Here is a 23,574-nt window from a genome sequence, read left to right as displayed (position 1 = left end):
TCGTGTTTGTTTTATATTTAAGTTGGTATACATCTCAATGTCTGTGTTTGGAGATCCAAAACAAACCCTACCAGAACTTATGTTTATAATGAGTTTGACCTTGCCTTGCTGATCATCAGCTGCTAAGATCTTAAAAAAAAAAAAAAAAAAATCTAGCATTCAACCTAAGCAATGCTTGAAGTCAGCAGTAGCTGTTGGGTCTTTACCCCTCTGGCAGCACAGTAACTCGTTTCTGGAAACACTGATGTTCATCAGAGGAAGTCAACAGGTATATATTTCTACTTCACATACAGTTAAGTACTCTTCCTGCTGAAGTGGGAGGCAGAAAAATTCTGTAGCTGAAGATTTTCTTCAGTCCATAGAGATTGCTGAGGAAAGAAAGAGATTGTGACCCTTGGTGTGGAACAGCTGCAGTTCAGCTAGCAGGATGTGGTGTCCTACATTACAGGTTGGGTTAGGCATGGAAAGAAAAAGACTTTGTGGCACTTCATTTTACAATGCAGAAGGTAGGACTGAGCAAATAAAACAATGCTGATGCACTTTAAATAACCAATTTCAGAGGATGTTGATTATATAACTGTAACTGCTTCTTGATTGGGAAAAGCAGGAATGGAAAAAAGCTTATACTAAGCCCTCCATTGCAAAAGAACTGAAGCTTTTAACATACACTGACACATACCTGGACTGAAAAACATCAGCTGTTCTGAACTCTTCAAGCATTCCTTCAGGTTTATTTCAACATAAGGAAGAAAGTTTTTACAGTGAGAACAATCAATCACTGGTACAACCCCTGCAGGGCAGTGGTAGAGTCCTCATCACAGAGGGTGTCCAGACACAACTGGACAGGGTGCTGACAATCTTGTCTAGGCTCCCCTTCCCACAAGAGGTTGGACCACATCTTTCAAGGTCCCTTCCCAGTTGGGCTGTTCTGTGATTCTGTGTTGTGTGAATGTGGAACAGTGCTAAGCCAGGTGGTTTGCTCCTTATTTGGAAAAGAGTATCACTTTCCTCAAGTCTACTTACTGTATGAAAACTGTATGAAAGCCATTATTATGAGGCTTTTCCTTTTATATAATTAGTCAAATGTAGATATTAAGATGGCAGTAGTGTTCTAGCAACTTCTTGAAGTACATGTGAGAGAAGGGAGGTCACATGGTTCTAGGTTGAGATCAGTCTCAAAGGAGTTAATAAGGGTCAGTTGCTGGTGACTGAATTTATCCCAGCAGCATTTTACAGTCCTCGAATTAGGGGCTCAATATACATCATCTTCTAGTTTAGAAGAAGTTAGAGGGGAAATCCAGAACCCTGAGGGGCAAGGAAAGGACCACTCAGTAGCAGCAAAAGGCCTTATTGGGTACCAAATGCTAGGATTGCAGTAGCAGCTCATGTTTTTCCAAACTTACCAAGGTAATAGCTCAAGCATTCTTATTATCGTCTATCCCTTTGCACCTAGGACACTAAGGTCTTCCCATGTTCAATCTCAGGTCCTGACAGCGTTCAGCTTCGAATAATTTTTTTTTTTTTTGCTAGAAAGGCAGAAAAGTACCAGTTTCAATCTAATTCTAAACCTCAAAATTAAAATTCGACCATAATTTCTGAATTGCCAAATTCCCAGTAGTGAAACATCTTAAAAACAACTTCTGCTCTACTCTTACTTTGTAATCCCGAGTGATTTTTATCATCTTTCTTCTCTCAACTATTAGTTTTGACTAAGCTTGCATTGAACGTCTGTGTTATGGAGAAACACACTCTGTGTTCACCCAGACAGGTATTTAATTGCCATCAGCCTCTCAGCTTTGTGGGATGAGGTAAGAACATTTGCAGCAGTAAGCACTAGCTTGCTCTTACACTGACAGACCAAGACATTATGTGAAAGGAATCACAGGCGAGTCAAAAGAGACAGGTTGCTCTTTGAAATGGTGGAGATGCACTGGTTTAAGCCCCAGGCCAGCAGTGATACTCTCCAATAGTTGCTTCCTCATCTCCACAAACAACAGGAACATAAGCAAATGGATAGGCAGAGTAGCAAAGTTAAGAGACTAGAATTCAGAAACGGAAAGATTTAAGTTTAATGTAGCCCACATTTAGGGCTTAAAGTATGCAACTTTCAATGCAGTCATGTTCTAGTGCTTACAGAAGAGAAGAATATTTCTTAGGATAACCAAGACTCAGTGCTAATTAGAATACAGATCTGTAGTTGGAATATAAGCCAATTCAACAGGGGAAGAAGGGGAAAAGAGAAGAGAGCGCTGAGTATTTCTTGAGTGGCATTTTTTCTATATTTCCCAAATAAAGTACAACTTTTACAAAGGGAAGAGCAGAGATCAAGAGTTGTCTTGTTTTTAAACATAAATTTAGGTACTTCTGAAAAGCACATAAGTGGTAATTTTCTATTTGAATAAAAAGCTAGAGAAATCCAGTTCTAAGAGCAACAGACATATTTTAAAGGTATAAATACATATAATATTTCACAAAAATCTCTACAGGTCAGAAGTATTGCAATGTTGCAACAATGCCCTGTTGAAATTCTTCAATTAAGTACACTCAAGTACTCAAATACGCTGCAGTAGGTGTAAGTATTGCAGAAACAGGCCACATCTCTCTGCTCAAAACTACAGCGATGGGGACATCCACGTGGGCTGGAACAACCGCCCCTGGCACAGCAGAGGCTTTGACCCACCCATGGCTCCAGAGGAAGGGCGCTGCAGCAGCCCAGCGCTCTGGATGCCTGATGTCTCTCCCTGGGGCTGGCGACAGCAGCCTCACCAGTGGGAGCTGTCCTCTGGTTGCAGGGCCAAGTTGCCAGGTGAAGGAGCTGCAGGAGGAGGTGAGCTGCCTGTGTAGCAGCCAGGAGGAGGAACAGGAGGTGACAGGGTCTTCACAGAGATGCTGCAAAGCTAAGGACCACCCGAGTCCTGTGCTGCAAAGGAGGGAAAACCTTGAGACTACCCTCACAGGAGCAGTGGATGGAGACTCCCACAGGAGGGAAGGCTGGAAACCTCTTGTTTCCACCAACACGCACGGACTCCTTTTCCACCTGCAGTTCTGTTATTACAGAGTAGGTACGGTGCCGTGAGAAGGACAAGGATGATGAACTCCACCAAGGGATGCATCAATGCCAGCTGACCCTGAGCCAAGTGTTCACACAATGAAGAAAAGGAAGATGAGAGTTACCAGAGAATCCCTCCTGTGGGGGACAGAGGCCCTCATTGCCAACCTGACTTGGAGACATTGACAGGTTTGTTTCTTACTAGGTGCCCAGATCCCAGATGTTGCTTAGTGACTGTGTGATTCAGAATTTTAAACTTGACAGAGAAGTGAGGAAGACATAGTAGAACCACTACCCTGGACCTCACAGAAGAGCACATTTCAGCTTGTTCAGGGATCTACTTGTCAGGATCACAGGGAGACTGCCCTGGAAGGTAAAGGGGCTCAGGAGAGCTGCTTGATTTCCAAACCATAACCTCCTTAAAAACACAAATAGTCTATTCCTATGCGCAGAAGGTCGAGCAAGGGTGGCAGAAGGCCAGCACAGGTCAACAGAGAACTCCTCAGCTAGCTCAAACACAAAAAGGGAGGCAGAAGGTACAAGGTACCCAGAACAAATAGAGACATTGCCTGAGCACGCAGGGAGGGAGTTAGAAATGGAAGAGCGCAGCTGGAGGTGGAAACTAGCACAGGATGTGAAAAGCAGTAAGAAGAGCTTCTTTAAGTAACTTAGCAGCAAAAAGAGGGGTAAGGGAAGTATGGTCCCACTGGTCAAAGGGGTAGGGGAACTAGTGACACAGGACATGGAAAAGACTGACGTACTCAACCCATTTTTTGCCTCATTTTCACTGGTAAGGTTTTCCCTCAGACCTCCCAGGTCCCCAAGCCTAACAGTCCATGGGAGTAAAGCAGCAGAGGAAGGTGGAGTTACAGATCACTTAGGCCAATTGGCCATACACAAATCCACAGGACTGAATGGGCTGCACTGAGGGATGCTGAGGAAGCTAGCAGACATCAGTGCAAGACTGCTATCATTTCTGAAAGGACTTGGAGACTCAGAGAGGTTCCTGACGACTGGGAAAAGGCAAATATCTCACCCATCTTCAAAAAGGAGGATCTAAGGAGTTACACGCCAGCCAGCTTCACCTCAGCCCCCAGAAAACTTAAGGAGCAAATACTCCCAGAAGACATTTTCAGACACACAGAGGTGATCAGGAACAGCCAGCTAGATCTACCAGAAGCAAAACATACCTGATCAACTAGACCAACTGAGATAACTGCCTGTGTGAATAAGGGGGTAGCAATGGATGTTGTATACCTTGACTTTAGCAAGGCTTTTGACATGATCTATAATTTCCTTGCAGCTAAAAAACATCAGTGAGATATAGACTAGATAAATATACAACAAGGTAGGGAGAAAGTTGTCTGAAGCACCTGGTTCAAAGGGTTGGGATCTGTGGCACGAAGTCCAACTGGTGGCCATTTACTAGTGGCAACACTCACAGATCGATACTGGGGCCAATACAATTTAGGGTCTTCACTAACAATCTAGGTGAGGGATGGAGTGTGCTCTAGCCAGTCTGCAGATGATACCAAGGTTGAGAGAGCTGTTGATACACTGGAGGGCAGGGCTGCTATTCAGAGGGACCTAGACAGGCTGGGCACATGGGCTGGCCGGGACCTCTAAGTTAAAGGCAAAAGCAAAGTCCTGCACCTGGGATGGAGTAACACGCAACAGTACAGGCTGGGGCCAGACTGGTTACAGAGTAGCTTTGCAGAAAAGGACCCAGGTTCCCAGTAGGTAACAAGCTGAACGTGAATCAGCAGTGTTGCCTCTGCAGCACAGACAACTGCATAGTAGAGTGTATTAGCAAGAAGGTAACCAGCAATTTGGGGGAAAGACTCTTTCTGGGTATTCAGCACTTGTGAGATTACAGCTAGAGTGCTGGGTTAAGTTTTGCACTTCCCAGTAAAAGAAACATACTGATACACTGGATAGAGTCTAGCAGAGGGCTACCAAGCAGCCTAGGTGCTCAGAGAGCAGAAGCAGGGGCTTAGTGAGGAGAAACAGACAACTGGATTTCTTCCAGATTAAAAAAGAAGAAAGCCAGGGGAGAGGTAATGATTGTTGTGATCTTGCTGTTGTCTTCAACTACCTAACGGAAGAGCATAGCAGCAATGGGGCCAGACTCTTCTCAGAAGAGCACAGTGGTAGGACAAGAGGCAACAGACAAGTTGCAACATGGGAAATAACAATTAGCTCTAAGAAACGTCCTTTTTCCTTTTTTTGGTCATGAAGGTGGTCAAACACTGGAACAGGTATTGAGAGGGGTTGTGGGGATGGTCAAAACTTAACTGGGCACAACCCTCAGCACCCTCTTCCAACTGGACCTGCTTTGAGCAGGAGGTTGAACTAAATGATCTCTGCAAGTCCCTTCCAGCCTGTGTGATTCTGCAATAGTGTTACTATACACTATGCTTCCAAAAGACTTAGAAAGGCAACGCGGTAATTATTTACATTTTGTAGTCATTGCTGTATCAAAAGATAATGCACCAGTTATTTTGATATGAAGCATTTTTCCCTTGACTACTAGACTTTTTCTAGATTTGAGGGTTTTAAATATACTTGTTTCCCTGTTAGTTTTTTATTAAAAAAAAATGCACAAAAGGTACCATTACTAAAACACAAACTGAACTTACACACTACGTTGTCCATGGAGAAGCAAACAGGATTAGACCGTAAATGTAGTCTGTGAAACTCAGTCAAGAACCACTGGTTGGTCATCTCCACCTGCCTGAAGCTTAAGCTTCTTTGCTTTTAAGTTCGAACCACAGTTAGGCCGTTTATGTTCCTGTGCCTTCTTCACCACTGAGTCCTGCACAGTCTTTGAAATATTCTGAGCATTTTCTCTGCTTCCTTTTGAATTCGAAGATTGAGATGGTTTGTCCTGTAAGTTATAAACAGTTCTATTAAAATTCTAGCATTGTTTTCCTTCTTTTTCAGTGTTCCCACACAAGAGAGAAGATACTTATGAGGTCTATTTTAAATCCTGTTAATTGCATTACTATGAAAAATATATTGAGCAGATACCACACTATTAAAATAAACTATAGTGGAAAAGATATCTATATAGCAAGTCAGTACAGATATAAATACCTTGTAAACACTTTTCTTGTTTGTTATCCCTTCTATAGTTATGACGTGTGCCTCGTTTTTCAGCAGACGTGCTTTTGGTCCTATCTTCAGGTAGGATATTGTAGCGAATGCCGTGAAGCTGAAGTCTTCCCTGCATAAATTAAATCAGTGTTACAAGGGAAGGTTGGAGACAAAGACAGGCTAGACCATGCAGGGAGAAAATGGGACACATTAACCCTTCTGATGGATGTTCCAAATAGCAGCTTGATTCTGCTTTATGTATTCAAGTGGATAGTCCGTTAATTTAGAGCGAGTCTGGTCAACACTTAACATAATTCAGTTTATGGACCTTTACACACACACACACACGTCAATCTGTTGGAATACATGGAGGAAAATGAGGAAAAAAAGATGTAATAAGTCATCTGCTCATCCTCTTAAGAGTATAAGAGGTCACCTATACAAACATGCCAAAAAAAAATTTAAGACAAAAATAAAAGGATTAAATATTTGATTTGTACATATTCCTTGAACTTCTAAAACTATATGGAAAGACAAAACACATACCACACAGACAACCAGGTTACAAGAGAAGCACTGTTGTTATTTTCACTATGCTTTCTTAAAATTTCTAAGTACCACTTTCCATATTAGCCAGCCTATCCTGACTTAGAATTCATCTGGGCAACCCCATTTGCTTTGCTTATCCATGGAATGTAAACGAGACTCCACATAAACAGCAGACTTCTCCAAAATGAAGCCTGCTGCAAATTTAAAGGTTCAACCTGAATACAGAAAACCCCAGCTTTTTAAAATTGCAAGACATGCAGCATTTCAAACATTCCTCCAACTTCTATTTTAACATTTTGAAGTAGAAATATAGTGATCCTTTGAGTTTTCTGAAATACATTAATGCATCTGAAATAAAGGCTAAAAATGAGACTGCAGGATGTATCCATTAATACCATATAGAAGTAACACAAGAGTAAAGAAAAATGACTACTAGATGTTAAAAAAAAGTAGTCGTCATCTTACATACTTCAGATACTGCTGCAGCAGTAAATGGGCAATAATTCTCTCCAATTCCTCTCGAGGGTGCTTTGGTGGAGTAACTTCAGCCACCCTGAATTTTGATACACCTTTCCCAGACCATGCATCGATTAATTTCAGTGGGGTGAGTTTCTCACTCATGTTTTCAGCTTGTTCAAGTATCTTGATTAGATCCCTGCAGTATCCTGTTACATCCATTTTCTCACATGCTACAAATAAAAGTGAAGTAATATTTAAATAGCAAGTTATTTATAGTTATTTAGATAGTATCCATATATATATTAGGTGTATACAAATATATGCACTTTTATATATTTATAGATACATATATCTATAAATATATATCTATGTGCTGTATAATAGCAATGCTTTTTTTATTTTGTTTTTAAACTATAACTTAACAAATAAAACTGTAACCTTCCCTCTGTCAAATTGGGATATATTTGTACTCAAACTTACATGTATCTTTCTACTTCATTATTAAAACTCCAATCCTGCAAACATTTTTACATGTATTTAACATTACAAACCACACAAATTATTTCAAAGAAGCATTTACAAAGCATAAAATTTGTAAGGTAGCTACTATATTACTCTGAAGCTGGATTGCTTTTCCTCACCCATAATATATATCATGGAAAGACTAGAGAGCAAAGAGCAATTGAAGAATATAAGCGAGACATTTCTTCTCTCAATACACTTATGGACAAAACAAGACAGAAAAAGAAGTATTAATTTAATTATACAAATTAGCTTCATCGTGAATAATTATTCCAAGCACTAACACATCCAGGTAGTACATAATGATCACACTTCTACTGCATGATCAGATCATGGCATAGAATTACCCCAACTGCCTCCTCCAATACTAAGAATTAAGTACTGAAAAACTAGTACTGCTGCTAGGTTTCCTCAGACCTTGCTTATATCAAAAGGCCCTAGGGGTAAACCAGCAGTAAACAGGATATATTTCAACTGTATTTCATCACATGGCTCCTATAAGTCTTGGGTACAAGCCAGCTCCATACTCTTCTCAACCTCTGATCCCAGTATAAATTTCAACTAAGCCCCATTTCCAATGAGAAGATAACAAGATATTGTTATTTGCATGATTTTGCAAAACGGTTTTATTATATAGATATAATTAACTGTATGAAGAAAAAAAGAAATTAAATACCTTTGTTTTGTCTACTTTACTCCCCCCAAAATGTACAGGGAAATGAAGTCTAGTTATGAGAACAGTTTTGAATACAGAATTGTTCCTAAGTTTTTCAAGTGTTGATCACTACATTATCCAAATGCTTTGCAATGGATACGTGGTATGAGGAGATTCTATTTTTCACGTATTACAAGAATTCACCTGGTACTCAAAGAAATTTAAAAGGTGGTTTTATGTGTCCAAGAAAGATGCGCAAGACCCACTTTTCCTCAGCACTCTTTTCAGAGCTTTCTAGCTTTGTATGGGATTTCCTATGTCTAAACCAGAGCTCTCACTTAGTAAGTGCAGCAACAAATACTTTGTGCATCTTCAGAGACTTATTAAAACTAGCTACCCAACACTGGCCAGGATGTTTGTGAGCTAAGCAGCAGAAGAGCTTATGTCCCAGAACCACGTTCTACTGAAACCATCCTCCTTTACCATGCAGCAAGTCTTGTTTCAGCACATCTCCCAAGTTCCTTCTACATCTGGCCCATATACCTTCCCTCTTATGTTCCCAACTTTCTTCCAAAGGAAGAGCACACACTAGACAGACATTGTGCTGTTAGGGCTAACACACAGCAAAAGCCTATATTTGTGTGCTCAGTTGTTCTGCACAACTGTCATGCACAGTCCTGACACAGGTAGGTCTCATGAGCATGCAGCACTGAAATCCTCAGAGATTTTACCAGGCAAGTTGTAAAAGGACACGTGCAAACTGTGCCTTCTCAGAGCTGATGTGTGAACAGTTTGCCATGTAGAGAGTAAGAGGCTCCTTTTCAAAATAAAGCTTTCACACTCAGAGATATCCTGAAACAAAACCTGACACATAAAAGAATCTTTTTAAAACAGGTAAGCTGAATGGCTGAGCCTGAAACATACCGAAGCGTTGGGCCTCAGGCAAAAAGCCAAACCAGGAAGCGCCCTGCTAAACATCATGAATTTGGCAACACTAAGCCACTAAAAACCGACGTTCATAAAATTTGCACCTTGGAAACAGGCAGTATTACACGCACTTTTTACAGAAGTTGCTTACGGTTTGTCTAAAAAAGATATTTCTTTAAGCCAACCTTCTCCATGTTCTCTGTCCTTGGTTATAAAAACAATTTACTTACAGCTCTCTTTACAGCAGTTATCACACATTCTGTTGCAGTTTGCAGAATCCCATACTTCATCAAAATGATGGGCTATGAGGACCCGGCGACATCTGAAAGAACAGAGAGCAAAGAGGGACTATAGAGCATACATATATAAACCTGTGTTACAAATCATGAGTGTGGCAAAAAGAAGGTCCCTTGGGTCAGCTCATATCTCAAAACAAGCATGAAGAATTATCTCAGGAAAAATCAGAAAACAAACACTGTGACACAGTATTCACTGTCAGTTATGCTAACAGGAGTAACTAGTAGCTTTCAGTAATAGTACTGTAGGAACAGTTTGGTTAAGGCAGAAAAGTATAATCTGCAATTTCAACAAAATGAAAAATCATAAGAATATGAACTAATTCTTAGACTGAGGCCAACAAAAGCTATACTGAATGCACGAGTTGTCCACAACACAGATACAAGTGTTTTCCATGAAGTATTCCATACAGCTCAGTACAGCAGATGAAGCATTAAGAACATGTGGATTCCTGTACGGGCAATAAAAACTGGTACCTTAGAGTAAAAACCAAAGTATTCCAGCTTTTGCTCTGAATGGAATTTGAAATCCAAAGTGTTTGTTGACAGATATTTCACCTCAACATAACTGCTTCCAGAACTTTATCCTGAAGCTGGCAAGCAACACACCAACACTCAGTTTTATGCAAGAGTACACGTACTGAGTAGCCAAACCACAAACTCCAAACTCAAGACACTGTTACAATAGTAGTGTTTCTATAGTGTGGTGGGGTTTTTTTGTTTTGTTGTTGTTGCTTTTGTGGATGGTTTTGTTTGGTGGTTGCTTTGGGTTTTTTTTCAAATGCTCTCAAAAAAGAGAAAAAAAAAAATCAACAAAATTAGCCTATTTAAAAACTAAGCAACCATACCACCACAGTAACTTACTTGCTCGTATTCTGGCAGTAAGACACCATATCATACAGCTTCTCTTGCCCTACATTTTCCATCACTACCATTGAGCTGATTCTGAATATATCTCCAAAGCCATAGTACAAAATGCAGTCAGCTTTTTGGTCATCTCTACCTGCAATGCATTAAAATGAACAAAAAATTTAGAAGAGATTTACTTTAAGCATAGCATTTTCTGGTACAAATTCCACTCTTTCTGCATAGGCTTCTGCAGCCCCTGTAAGAGAGTGCATAACTGTAACAGTATCAAGCATAACATATTAGCCAACAGAACATAGCATGATACAGACTAGAAATAAAATAGATTTAGAAGAGTCTTCTACAACTACAGAATCAAGCAAACTGAAAATACTACACAATGAAGATTTTGACCCTTTAACAACTACAATAAAATATTAGTATCATACAGAAAGTCAGTGAAATCACTATTTTCTCACTCTAAAACCTCTTGGAAAATCCTAGCCAAATACATCTTGAAGCCCAATTCTTATTTGTTTAATAGACATTGTAAGGTTCAAATACCTTATTAGGTATTAATGGTAATAAATAAAGAGAGAATTAGGTACAATTTAACAAAATATTCTGTTTAAAACCAACTGTGCCTTCTATAGCTGAACTTAGATCATCTTTCTTCCTGTTGCCCACCCCTCCCAATGATGTGCTGATGGGTGTCCTCCTGCCATTTACAAGATCCAGAGAGCAGAAAAGGCCTAAAAACCCTAAACTTTTTTAAAAGTTTAACATAGAATCGAAAGGAACTACTTCAACTGGATGGGAAGTCAAAGGGAAAAAGGAAGGTTTCATAAGCTAAGTACTAAGTTCAGGCAAATGAGTAGCGGTGCTTAATTAATCCTTCCCCAGAAGAATCTCATTTAAATTGAGCTATGAAGAAGAAACACAAAAGCTTGCTTTAATTATCCCAAGTTGATAAACACTGTGAAACAACTATTTCAGCACCTATATGGCCCTTGTCTCACCACTTCAATATTTATACTTCCCGCTACCTCCAGCACTATCTGGAAGTAACCAGGTTCTAGCATAAGCAGATGCAAACTCCCAAACTTTGATGACTGTTGTATTTCTTAGGCCAGCATTAAGGCCGATTTCTATTGCACAGGCATAGTTAAAATCTCAACCAATTGCCCCTCAGGGTCCTTATAAAGCTTTCCTCCACATAGATTCAACTCTGTCTTTGAAAAAGTAATAATGCACAAGGTCAAAAAACCCACACCAAAATAAAACACCACAAACCCTTTTTTTTAGCTGTAACAGCTATTTAGTGCTGCTATACATTGATCAATCCTTAAAATTCCCTGCTCCAGACTCCCCATCCTACTTGTATTTCAGTGGCCACTGAAATTCATACAGCCATTAGACATCATCTAGAGACAATGTGAGCAAATCACACAAACCAGTTGCTATGCAAAGGAAAAAAAAACAAACAAAAAAATCCTTTCTGTAACATACATCCCATCAGTCAATGTCATGTTATGAAATTATTCTGGTAAGCCACAGATGTCACAAAAATCAAGTAATTAAAAAAATGCTGAGTAAATGGCTAGGTACCCAGTTATTCTTTGCTACACTGCAGTACAGAGGCCTGAGATCATGAATGTAGTTTATATTTGCTTTAAAGCCTCTTTATAGAGGCAGAGTGGCATTACACACTTCGGAACCTGTCTCAAAGACAAGACACACTGCACAAATGACTGAAGTCAAAGTACAATTTTATTGGTTTAATGGATGTAAAAGGCAACTTTGCAAAAGCCATTTCCTACAATACCTGCACGTCCACTCTCTTGGTAGTAGTTCTCCATGGACTTGCTCATAGAATGATGAATTACAAACCTCACATCAGGTTTATCAATTCCCATGCCAAAAGCAACAGTTGCCACCACAACCTGAAAAAAGATTAAGAAACCATCAAGGTACCAAAACACAATTTGTTTAAATGAGACATAAGTCTATGAAAAGTATCTGCTTCACCTGGATTTGATTCGCTGCCCATCCTTTATGAACTTTGGTCTTATATTTAGCATCCATGTTTGCATGGTAAGTCCCTGCCTTGATTCCCAGTTTCTGCAAACTCACAGTAACTTGCTCAGAATCCTTCTGAGAAAAACAATAAACAATTCCTGCAAGAAAGTGGAAGATGCCTTATTGTAATGTCTTAAAAAACCCAAACAATTACCAATACTTAAAAACAGCTTTGAAAGTTTTATTAACTTAAAAATAAATAAATAAAACCCAGTAAACAACCTTTGTGCCTATTCAGTCTGCAGTATTGGTAGCCATGAAGGGAACTTCAATTATCAGCTTTGACTTGTAGACTAAAGAGAAAATATGGGTGCCAACCCACATAATCATGGAAGTATTCTATTAATGTTCAAGGAGGACAATGGTTATTAATGCTTATGTAAAGGGGTGCTGTTCCTTATGACACCTGTGACATCTCACCTGATGTTTCAGATAAATCTGCTTTTTGTCATTAGTCAGTCTGGGCTAAGTCAAGGATTACACACAAAGCCGTGCGATTTGTGATCATCTTAGCACAGTTTGTACTCAGGGAGCTGCTTGTTACAGCCACAGTGTTCCACAGCAGAGACAGGGACACGCTGCTGCTCCAGAAAATTGGATTCTGTTGCCTTTGTAATATGGCTCTCCTCTTTATTTGCACTACATAATTTATTGAATTACACAAAGTCCAACTATTGCAGTTCTGCTTTCATCACAAAAGTACAATTCACCCCACCACACCCCCATTCTGGGAACTGAATAATACATGAATCTTATGATCAAATATGAAAAAGAAGTGTTAAAGATAGTAAGTATCCTGACGCATAGATACTAAATGACATATGTGTGATTTAAGAACAGAGATAACCTTTTTTGAGCCTTGTTCTTACAAATCTTAAAAATTGCTATTATTATCTATACAAACATTGTTCTATATACATCAACATTATATTTCAATACTTCAGAAGATATAAGTAAACTGTAAAGACATTTAAACACTAATGAATGAAAAGAGTAATTATTCAAGGTACAGGTCTTACATCCATCTAATGCTGGATGTTTAATGTATGGTGAACATAGAGTTTCTCTACACGTTTCAGAATCACTTGAAAACATCCCTGTAAGGCCAAAGATTATAAAAAAAATAGCATGCTCATTTTTATTTTCTTTTTTTTTTTAAACACTTTTTACCTGAGAATCCTTTGTATCTTCCATTAATGATCTTAACTATGTCCTCAATGAAATCTTCATTATTTGAAGGCTTATGACGAACCTCAAAAATATAATATACACATGTCAGAGAGTTCTTCAAGTGTGCACACAGTCTGTTAAACAATCCTATTATTCTGCTTCTTCCACTAAACATAACTATTCTTCCATTTACAGTCAGATTACATATCAAAAGTCCATAGATAAAACAAACCAAAACAAAGCCACAAGTTTTCCCATGAAGAACAAAGAAAAAACCTGTGGCCAAACTGAAAATACAGTACAACACAATAATTCACAACTTTTTGCAATCATATGACATTTTTCAACAGACTGCAGCAGTGAGACTGCTACCTACCTCTCCCCTGTACAGAGTCCTATCTGCTAAGCCTTGCTCACAAAGACAGAGCAGCCCAAGTTCCTCTGCAGATGACGCCAAGTTCAGCAACACAAAGTAATGAAAGAACACCATCATTCAGTTGAAAAACGTGTAATTGAAAATCTACTCTAAAATTCATCAACTGTACCTTACAGAAGACAACATGACTGCAATGCAGTCAAACAAACAGGTAGTAAGACATACCTCATAGTAAAGATTGGGCCGGTTGAAAGAAGCAGTAAAGGTAATGCACTTCTGAACATGCAAAATTTTCTGAGCATCCTTTAAAACATGATTTGTAGCAGTTGCTGTCAATCCAATCAAGGGAGCATTGGGAAACTGTCTTTTCAAGATACCAAGAGACTTGTAGTCTAAGCAAGAAAATGAAAAGGAGAAAGAAAAAGATTTCTCATACCATAGATTCAAAGTTAAAAAAGATATTCATGTAGATAGTATTCAATGGGGTAATACTGAAATAAATGTTATTACTGATCAATTTACTACAGTACTAATGTATACATCCAAATTATTTAATAAAGAAGGTTGCACTTATAAAAATAGATGCTCTCTCTTCTAATTGAATTTTACAGAAACAGCCACAATTCAGAAGGCAAAACATATTGAAAGAGAAGGTCTTAAAAAGATAGAAAAATATAAGTGGCATCACATTAACCAACATTCAGGTTATTTTGCAGGTCTGTTTTTACAAACAGCTTTTCAGTAAACACAGCTTTGCTGATAAACAAGCAATGTAGAATTTGGATACATAGACCATAGTACACCAAGGAAAGAATTTAAAGGCTCAGTGCTGACAATCACTTGCTGCCTTAGAACAGAAATGCAGCCAGAGGTACATATTCAAATTCCACGTTGCCTGTTTAACTGGCATGGCTCTTTGCTCAGACAACACTTTTTAACAAAACTGCAAAGGTTGACTTTACAGTTATTATTGCCTCAAATCAGGTTTTCTTTCAAAGGCGAAGAAACAGTAGCCAGTAAGTAACAGACTTCTACTACTGACAAGATAGGAAACCAACAAAGCACACTTTCTTTCCCTGCAAGTCAAGGGCATTTGTTTCAACTTGCTTTAGAAGCAATTAAAATACAACTCATAAATTTACAAAATGCTCTACCTCTGTCACACAGAGTGTTAGGGAGTGGTGTACAGAATGACTTTTTCATGTAGCCATAGATTAAAGATAACTGTATTGTCCATATTAAAGATGGCAGCCAAAAACTTTCATTTCACTAAGCTCCAATTAAAGTAAACTTAATTAGGAGTTTTTCAGAATACTGACAGCAAAATCTACATTGAAATTGCTCCCATTTGCATGAACTTAGCTCCTGGATAAGGATGTAGTCATTTGTGAATTTAATTTAAAGTCCTTGAGCTAACACAGGTACTTGCCATACCCTAAGTATTTACTTAACACATGAAGAAAGCACCTGGCTTTATTTCAGGCCTAACTCATTATTTATTGATGCCTGAATAACACTGCAAACTGGATTTCTGATGAGCATACCAGGCCTGAAGTCATGACCCCATTGACTACAGCAATGGACTTCATCTACAGCAATGCGAGCAAGACACCCTGCTTGATAAGCTTTCTCTAGCTTTGACATGAACATTTTGCTTTTTGCAATCTTCTCCGGGGTCACGTAAATGAGCTTCAGTTGCGAATTTCTGTCTAGCATTTCGGTATGAACCCACTTCACATGTTCCTGTTCAAAACAAAAGGAGAAATCGGGGGCTAACAAACTAGGACAACACACTGAAGTTGCTTAGTGCTAAGATTCTTAAGAGGTTATTAACAATTCGTATGGGGTAATTAAGAGAGTCTGATAAACTGTTACACAGTATTTACCGCTACTATAAGTCTTTGTTGAAGATCATTATATATAAAATGTTAATTTTAATACTTGGAAAATCTGCCACAGAACTTTGAAAAAGCAAACTATTGAATATTTGTCTTTGCTTCATCACGTGATATCAGTATTTTCCCAATAAACTATAATGTACCAAACATGCCTGTGGTACTACAAGAGTAATTTCTTGCACACAACTGTAGTCTTTATTACTGAGTTTTCAAAGCACTCTACCTCAAAGCAGGGTCCAAGTTTGGCACACTGCATAAAGCCACTAACCTATCAAATCCAGTGTCATGTTCAAGTTAATGACCACAGCCTCCTGCTAGTCAGGAAAATATATTTCACTGTAAAAAGCAATTGGCTAATAACAGACTGAGAAGTAAGTTGCTTCTTGGCCTCTGGATCAAACAGCTTACCATCCTAAAGTAAGATAAATAATTATATGTAAAAGCCTGCACAACTTAACATGTTACTAGTGGACAAAAGTCATCTACTCCAATCATCTTTTAAGTCTAGAAGCTGAGTAAAAATCTACAACACACACCAGCCAAAGGTACTTCACATCCTCTAAACAGCCCAATGAAATCTATTTATTCCATGAAAGGTGTTGGTTTACACGTGTTCTTATCATTAAAACAAGAATGCAAAATACTTATTCACATATCACAGCATGTAGCTGGCAAAATACTGTTGACAGAATGGCATTAACTGATAAAACTGTGCCATTCATTCAGTATTCATAAATAACATACACAGAGGCAAGATGCCGGTACATACACCACAAAAACTGTGAAGAATTGGCAGTTAAACATACCTTACTGCTTGAGGCATTTAATAAAGTTGCAGAAATACCAAGCTGTTCCAAAACCATGAGTTGATCTTCCATAAGTGATATCAAAGGACATATCACGAGTGTGAAACCTGTAACAATCAATCACTGTGCAAACTGAACAGTTCAGATGTCACAAACATCTCCTCTAATACTTCTTACTAATGCATGAGTCCTGTTCTGAAGGAACTGCCAAAGGTGAGCTTAAGCTTCACACATAGTAGCAGATTCCCCTCCTAGAGAGCTGATAAGTGACTGCTGGGTCACATAGGGATACTTCTTATCAACTGCCCATGACATGCACCTTCTCTTAGAATCTAGACCACAAACAACTGAGCTGCAACAAACAGAGTTTAAGAACTAATATACAAAACAAAGAAAGTTGGATTCACACCTGTGTTGTGAGGTGCTAATTTACCATACAACTAAGCAATGCTAGGTATTGGTAAATTTGGTCTTTGTAAATAAACAAACTTCCATGCAATTGGATGGGTTATTTTTCAAAAAGAAAGCTCAGAAACTAGAACAGGATACTTATTTTCAAAAATGAATATGCAAAGTCTCTCCCAAATAACCTGAAGCTAAAACTTTAGAGTGGAAGAGACAAATAACAGATATCCATACCTTAATAATTTACAGCCTGTATATTGAATTAATGAAGAAAGAAAGAAGTGACAAACTTTTAAAAAGTTCTTTCAGTGTTTAATAATATAATGTATTGAGAGGAACATAGATAAATTATTTAAATCTAAATCACGTCTAAAAGGCACACCTATTTTAAAGCTGCTATTGCTCCTTCAGAGAAAATAAAGTAAGAGAGCAAAGCAAATATTTTTAGTTAATCCTTCTCTCATATCTTTGCTCTTTTTTCCACATACTGTGATACTAGACCAATGTAATGTTCATTCTCCAAATAACTATAAAAGGGAGAAAATAAATACAATTGTTTATATGTGACCTTTTCTGCCCTTACATACCATCAGAACACACAGCTGGTAACTGATAGCAAAGGCTCTTCCCACCACCTGTAGGCATGACAAGAAATATATCCTTTCCTGCCATTGCAGCATTTACTGTTTCAAGTTGCAAGGACCTAAACTTCTGGAGTTTAAATTTGCCCTGCAGTGCAGTTTTTATCTTCTCATACCATGGAAAATCTGTTAAGGGAAAAAAACCAAACACGTTTCACAACCAATCTAAAATATAAGAAGGAAGGGCAATTTACATATACAATAACTAAATCTGGAAGCAACACAATTTTAGATCTGGGAAAGTGTTCAAAGATTCAATAAGGGCACACAAAAAGCTACACACAACCCGAGTCCATAAAAACCAGTTTCTATGGTGGACCTTTGAGAACTCTGAAATGTAAACACAATACACCTCCAGACTAAAGGCTCTTATTGCACATAAATGTGAACTAATACGAAAAAACACACAAGCAGACGGAACTTCAAAGTGCTAGTGATCAAGTTAACTGATCAGTCCAAAATTAAATGGAAATGAGAAGCCCACCCTGAAAATAAATAAAACCAGACACCAAGCCCTACAACAGTTGCCCAAATGCTTCCCCCACACAAATGCAGTGATTACAAACAGTACAATGAAGGCAGGGCTGCCATTTTTTCCATATATTCCAGCGATAATAAGTATTTATTTAAAAAAAAAAAGGGGGGGGGGGGAGTTTAATCTTCCCCAAAATAACCACCCCAACATGCTTATAATAGTTTTTTCTTTTCTTCAACAGGGCTAAAGACTGCATCATTTAACAAGATAATACTGTAAAAACTTAAATTTCAGATGCATCAGGAAGCATATTAACCATTTTCGTATTATTAAAATTAAAATGCAGAAAAACTGTGGGAACTCCAGGCTACACTGTGTGCAATGCAAGAATTAACTTTGGGAATTGAGGTGACATTGCTTCCTAATTTACAGAGAGCACAGACAAGATCCAAGGCTCTCTGAAACCAAGCCTCCCACTGACTTCAGTGAGCTTTATACTGGGACCAAATTTAGCTACTGCTCTTATTCAGCACGTACACAGCATCTGATTGCAAAGATGTTAGTTTTCAAAGCACAGGAGGAGAGAATTAGGCACAAAGCTACCCAAAACAAATCAATTTGTTCAATAGCATCAATTTGCAATTATAAAGTATCAGTATTCTTACATATGCATAACACTTTTCTCAAACTCAGACAAATATGGATTAGACTACAAAATTAATTTCATTTTTAAAAAAGCCTAAAAAGAGAATATATACAATGGATAAAGGCAGAAATTAACAATGCATTTCCAAATTGCAAGTGAAGTAAAAGAGGAGGGGGGAAAAAAAAAATAATAAAAAGATCTGAATTGAATTTGGCTAGGCATAACATGGTCAAGACCCACCAACTACCCAGGACTTTAGTCAATGTTTAACTTGAAAGACAGTGCTTCCAAAAGAACAGCAGCCCTCACACCACCATGGGGCACTTGCCACTTGGACTAACTCTACCATACTAATGTATTCCACATTACTTTTGGCAGTCAGCATCCATCTAATTTGCATTACTTTGGTAAGGCAGTGAGGCTACATAACCCATGGCAAACACAACCAATGTCCTATTCACTGAAGCAAGAAGAAACACAAAGAGAGCAAGAAGTAACTTTGAGAGTGCAAGACTGTTATTATCAAATCCTGAAAAGATCCAGAATAATTATTTTTAGAACATAAACAGGGAATATAAGTATTGCAATATATCCAGATTTACTCTGGGATTCTTATAGCAAATCAAATCAAGTTGTGACTTTGCAACAAGAAAAGAATAAAAGTAGTTATGACAGGCCATTCTTGTGATAATTCTGTCCAGAAGAACTCAGATTAGTATTCAGGAATGTCCAGGGAGTTAAGTACAAACATTACCCTGAGTAATTAAGACAGCAGGTCACCCTGCTGAACAAAATGAAATAGGACAATATAATTATCCAAACAAAACTCTGTATGAACACATTTTTCCCCTACTGAATTAGTTTACTTCTATGTTAGAATACTTGAATTTGACTCTGCAAACCTTTTTTGTTCCATGCCTCGGCTGAGGTTTCCATGTCTTTACTTCCACCTGCCTCCAAGTCTCCTGAGGACTGCTTTATCAGACTTTTTACTCTCATCTTCTTTTGAATGAGTTCCTGCTGTTTATCCACAAGTTCCTGAATCTGCATCTCCACCGCTTGCAGCTCATTTTCAATGGAAGCCAGTACCTCCTCTAGCACTGAAAGGAAAAGCAAGGTGAACACAGAATAGAGACTACAGTAACATGCTAGTTCCGATTTTAAATGACATCTTAATTTGTTGATTGAGAACAATCAAAATTAAACACAAACCAAAAGCATTTAGAGAAACAGACGGCCTGACAGGCCCACTGATAAGATTATAGCATCTAATATTGTATATGCCATGTAAAAATACTCAGCAAGGCTTAACAATGTATTTCTTATATTAGTAGGTCATATATACACAGGTATACTGTGAGTTGTAATCTCCGATATGGTATATGAGAGATATGCAATACTATCATTGCCTGCATTGATTAATAAATAAAAAAATATATCACAACCCAGTTTCTCAAACGCAGTACCACTCCAGAGAAACACTCGAAATTATTTTCTTTTCTGCAGATGCACATGAAGCAGTGAAAAGCATATCGTATCTGCCCTGATATTAAAGCTGCAAGTGTTACAATGAAGACGAGTACTCCAGCCAATTCCAAGGTGAGCACAACATTAGAATGTTTTTAATAGAAAGCATTTACATGTGAGAAGCAACATTAATCTCAGCAAGTAAAGGTCTTCTGAAGATGGAAATAGGGACATTAGCAAAAAACTACATTTCATGCACCCAGATCTCCCTCCTATGCAGGACCAGAGGATCTGCTGAATGTCAAGGTTTGAACACAGAGGATGAATGCTTTTGCAAACACAAGCCATTCTTCACATCTGAAAAAGCTGAAGCAAATAATCCCCAAAAGCTTGGGTTAGATAAGTGAATCTTTGGTGGGAATTTGCCTCTTTATATGCTAATACACATCTATGTGAATTATGGATTGTGTTCTAGAATCCAATTCCCAGGGTTTAAAACAATAATTGACACATACCACAGCATGCCAAGCGTGTATCACTGTTTCAGAGCCAGGTCAGAAAAGCATAAGAAGAAATGTCTTCCTCTCCTCATCCCAAAAATTAAAGAGATTTTGGTCCAAGCACAGCAGATATGATAATGTGCTTATGGAAGCAAAAAATGTATAACGTGGAAAAAGATATCCTCATTATATATGGCATGAAATGGGGACAATTTGTCTTCCTAAATGCCTACTGTTAGTCAGCAGGAAAGAGTTGAAAGTATCTTAAAATATGAAGCATATTTTCAAAATAGTGAAAACCAAGTAATTTCCTTGACAAATCTGCTTTTGTTTTAGTTTTTATCTAAGAAACAAATAGTTACCCAGTAGAAGAACTTTTTCTTCAAATCTGAAGTATAATAGCACCGACACCACAAACTCTTTTCTGTATACATTAAATTCATATAACTAACAATCAATAACATCAGGTGATTGTGTCTGTTAGCTAAAAGATAACAAAATTAACATATTGAATACTAATGTTGGATTACCTGCAACAGCTGTCATCTTTGGAGATTACAGAATGTTATCCTTAGGAGGCCTTATTTAACCGAGCAACTGTCACCAAGAATAAAATATGATAAATTAAAATAAAAACCCAAAATTATTTCATGAGTAAAACTTAGAACAAATGTACTGCAAGATATTTTTCATTAATATAGGAGGTGCTAATATAACAGTTTAAGTACCAGTTCATTTAATCTGCCTATATAAATATGCCCAACTAGATGACAACATACTTCTTCCCTTCCACAAAAGGGACAGATACCAACTTGCAACCAATTCCTAAGGCTATAGCTCACCAGCCTTCTAAATGAAACCAAGTGAATTTTGACCAACTCATAAATTTTCTGAGAGGCATGGTCTAATATAGACCAGTCATTCACCTACCTTTGACCTATCTTTTTTTTTTTCTATCTCTTCAAAGACTATTTTACAGAAAAGTCTGAACAAATTATATTGTGCCCCTTAGAAAAGCAGCCACCATAACACCCAGAGGATCTTCTAGGAGGAAGTAGAAAGGTAGTTTGGTTCAGAGAAGGGGCATCAGTTTTAATTAGATCATCAGTGAGATGAACTTAGAATTCTATTTATTGGCTAATTTTCTGAACAACATTCTTTGTCACATTATATGCTAATAATACAAAACTCGAGAAACTTGATATTCTCTCACTCTTGTTGAATTCTGAACTATTATACACATGGGAGCCAAATCTGAGGGAAGGTGAAAGGGAACAAATTCATCAGACCCTTACTATAAGCTGATCCTAACGTAACAAATATTTTACTGTGTTCCTATAAATGGGGGGAAAATATATATAAAAAAGAATGTGTGAATAAAACATTGACTTTGCCAGAAAAGGTTATAATTAAAAATAAGATAAAGGTCCACACTTCAGAAAGAAATTGATTATTGTGTAAGATAACTCAGCAGTGTCCAGGTCACCCACATAATTCAAGTTACACAGTCCTGTCTTTATACCACCTCCCACTTGCACAAAAGTATTTGGAAATACTGGTCTCCCCAAAGTATAGAGCAACTAGTGGCATCCAGAAACAACAGTAGGTGTGAAACAGACACACTGTAAGTGCAATACACTACTTCTATTCCCCACAGCAAGCACGAACCTCATAAATACCACTAGGCTGATAGCTCAGGAAACATAAGCCATTTTCTTATCCAAAGAGCGGGAAAAGAATGAAAATTACCTATGAAAGTTTCAAACATCTGAATTCCTGTGAATACACCCCATAACAGCCTTTTCTAAATAGCCCACTAGGGGGGAAAAAAGAGGCCTTAAGCAGATAGAGGCCGGCCATGCCTGAAACAGACAGGCTGGTGGTAACCAGCGACACTTCCTACCCCGCACAGGTTTAAGTGGGTGTCCCAGCACTGGAAGCTGTCTTACCTCACCTTCTATCCAGCCTCCACACTAAACCTCTTCAGCCCCAACTCTAAGAATTGACGTTAATAGAGCATTACCAAACCAAAACCCCTTAAATTAGGCAATAAAACCAACAAGAATTGCACAGGCAAGATGCGTCACCTTAGCGGTAGTTTAATGGGGTAAAAAAATCCCCCATCCGGCCATAAAAACCCTGAGAAGCCACCTTCAAAAGAAAAAAAAAATATCATTAAGAGAGGAAGAAAAAAGCCAAACCGGCAGCAGGGACGATACCTTCACACCGGCCGTGTCAGCACCCGTCACCCGCAACCCCAACACGAGCCGCGGGCACGAAACGCAGGGAGCGACCGCCTCACCGAGGCGGCCCCACGCCTCACAGCGGCGGCCCATAGCGGAGCCGTCGCGACCGGGCAGAGAAGCCGCCTGTCCGGCGGGCCGGAGGAGCAGCGCCGCGGCGGCGGGGCGGGCCGGAGACTGCTGGAGGCCACGCAGTCGGAGGAGGACGCGGCCGGCAGACCCCTGCCGCCAACGGCCTCAGCCTCGGCCCCCGCCGCGCCACGCCACGCCACCCCCGTCCTCTCGCACGACGGTTACGGCCCCGGCGCGCGCCGCTCGCCTCTTCCCCCCAGCCCCAACCACCACTACTCCCCGCTCCCACCTGGACTGCCGGCTCCCAGGCCCAGGCCCAGGCCCCGCCCCCTCCCGGTTCCGCCTCTTCCGTTGCCGGCTTCTCTCAGCCAATCGCCAAGAGAGGTCGAGAGCGAGG

At 38.9% G+C, this 23,574-nt stretch overlaps 1 protein-coding gene across 4 annotated transcripts; it reads right to left on the bottom strand.

The window, feature by feature from the left end:
- Window positions 1-5,688: 5,688 nt before the first annotated feature.
- On the bottom strand, window positions 5,689-23,207 carry RECQL (RecQ like helicase). 4 transcript variants are annotated; one of them, XM_052789121.1, is made up of 16 exons: window positions 22,950-23,041; window positions 21,793-21,906; window positions 21,393-21,459; window positions 19,798-19,995; window positions 17,721-17,900; window positions 16,729-16,835; window positions 15,569-15,767; window positions 14,250-14,416; window positions 13,649-13,730; window positions 12,428-12,576; window positions 12,225-12,342; window positions 10,418-10,556; window positions 9,488-9,579; window positions 7,164-7,383; window positions 6,146-6,275; window positions 5,689-5,936 (listed from the first exon to the last, which is right to left on the bottom strand). In XM_052789121.1, the coding sequence occupies exons 3-16, from the start codon at window positions 21,406-21,408 to the stop codon at window positions 5,748-5,750; spliced, it is 1,986 nt and encodes a 661-aa protein (XP_052645081.1). In that variant the 5' UTR covers window positions 21,409-21,459; window positions 21,793-21,906; window positions 22,950-23,041; the 3' UTR covers window positions 5,689-5,747. The 4 variants fall into 4 exon arrangements, with proteins under 4 accessions (XP_052645081.1, XP_052645080.1, XP_052645079.1 ...); XM_052789120.1 differs by lacking the exons at window positions 21,793-21,906; window positions 22,950-23,041 and adding an exon at window positions 23,082-23,207; XM_052789119.1 differs by lacking the exon at window positions 21,793-21,906 and having other exon boundaries at window positions 22,950-23,045.
- Between the last annotated feature and the right edge of the window lie 367 nt (window positions 23,208-23,574).

The sequence above is a fragment of the Harpia harpyja genome, chromosome 6, assembly GCF_026419915.1.
Source record: "Harpia harpyja isolate bHarHar1 chromosome 6, bHarHar1 primary haplotype, whole genome shotgun sequence".
Lineage (NCBI taxonomy): Eukaryota > Metazoa > Chordata > Aves > Accipitriformes > Accipitridae > Harpia > Harpia harpyja.
This window is presented reverse-complemented; position numbering and strand designations above follow the sequence as displayed.

Excerpts from the sequence above, each read along its gene's own strand:
- RECQL (XM_052789120.1), bottom strand. Across the intron at positions 12,577-13,648 it reads AAGATACAAAGGATTCTCAG|GAATTGTTTATTGTTTTTCT; the intron begins GTAAAAAGTGTT and ends ACTTTCTTGCAG. Across the intron at positions 7,384-9,487 it reads TAACTGCTGTAAAGAGAGCT|CATGTGAGAAAATGGATGTA; the intron begins GTAAGTAAATTG and ends TTTTATTTGTAG.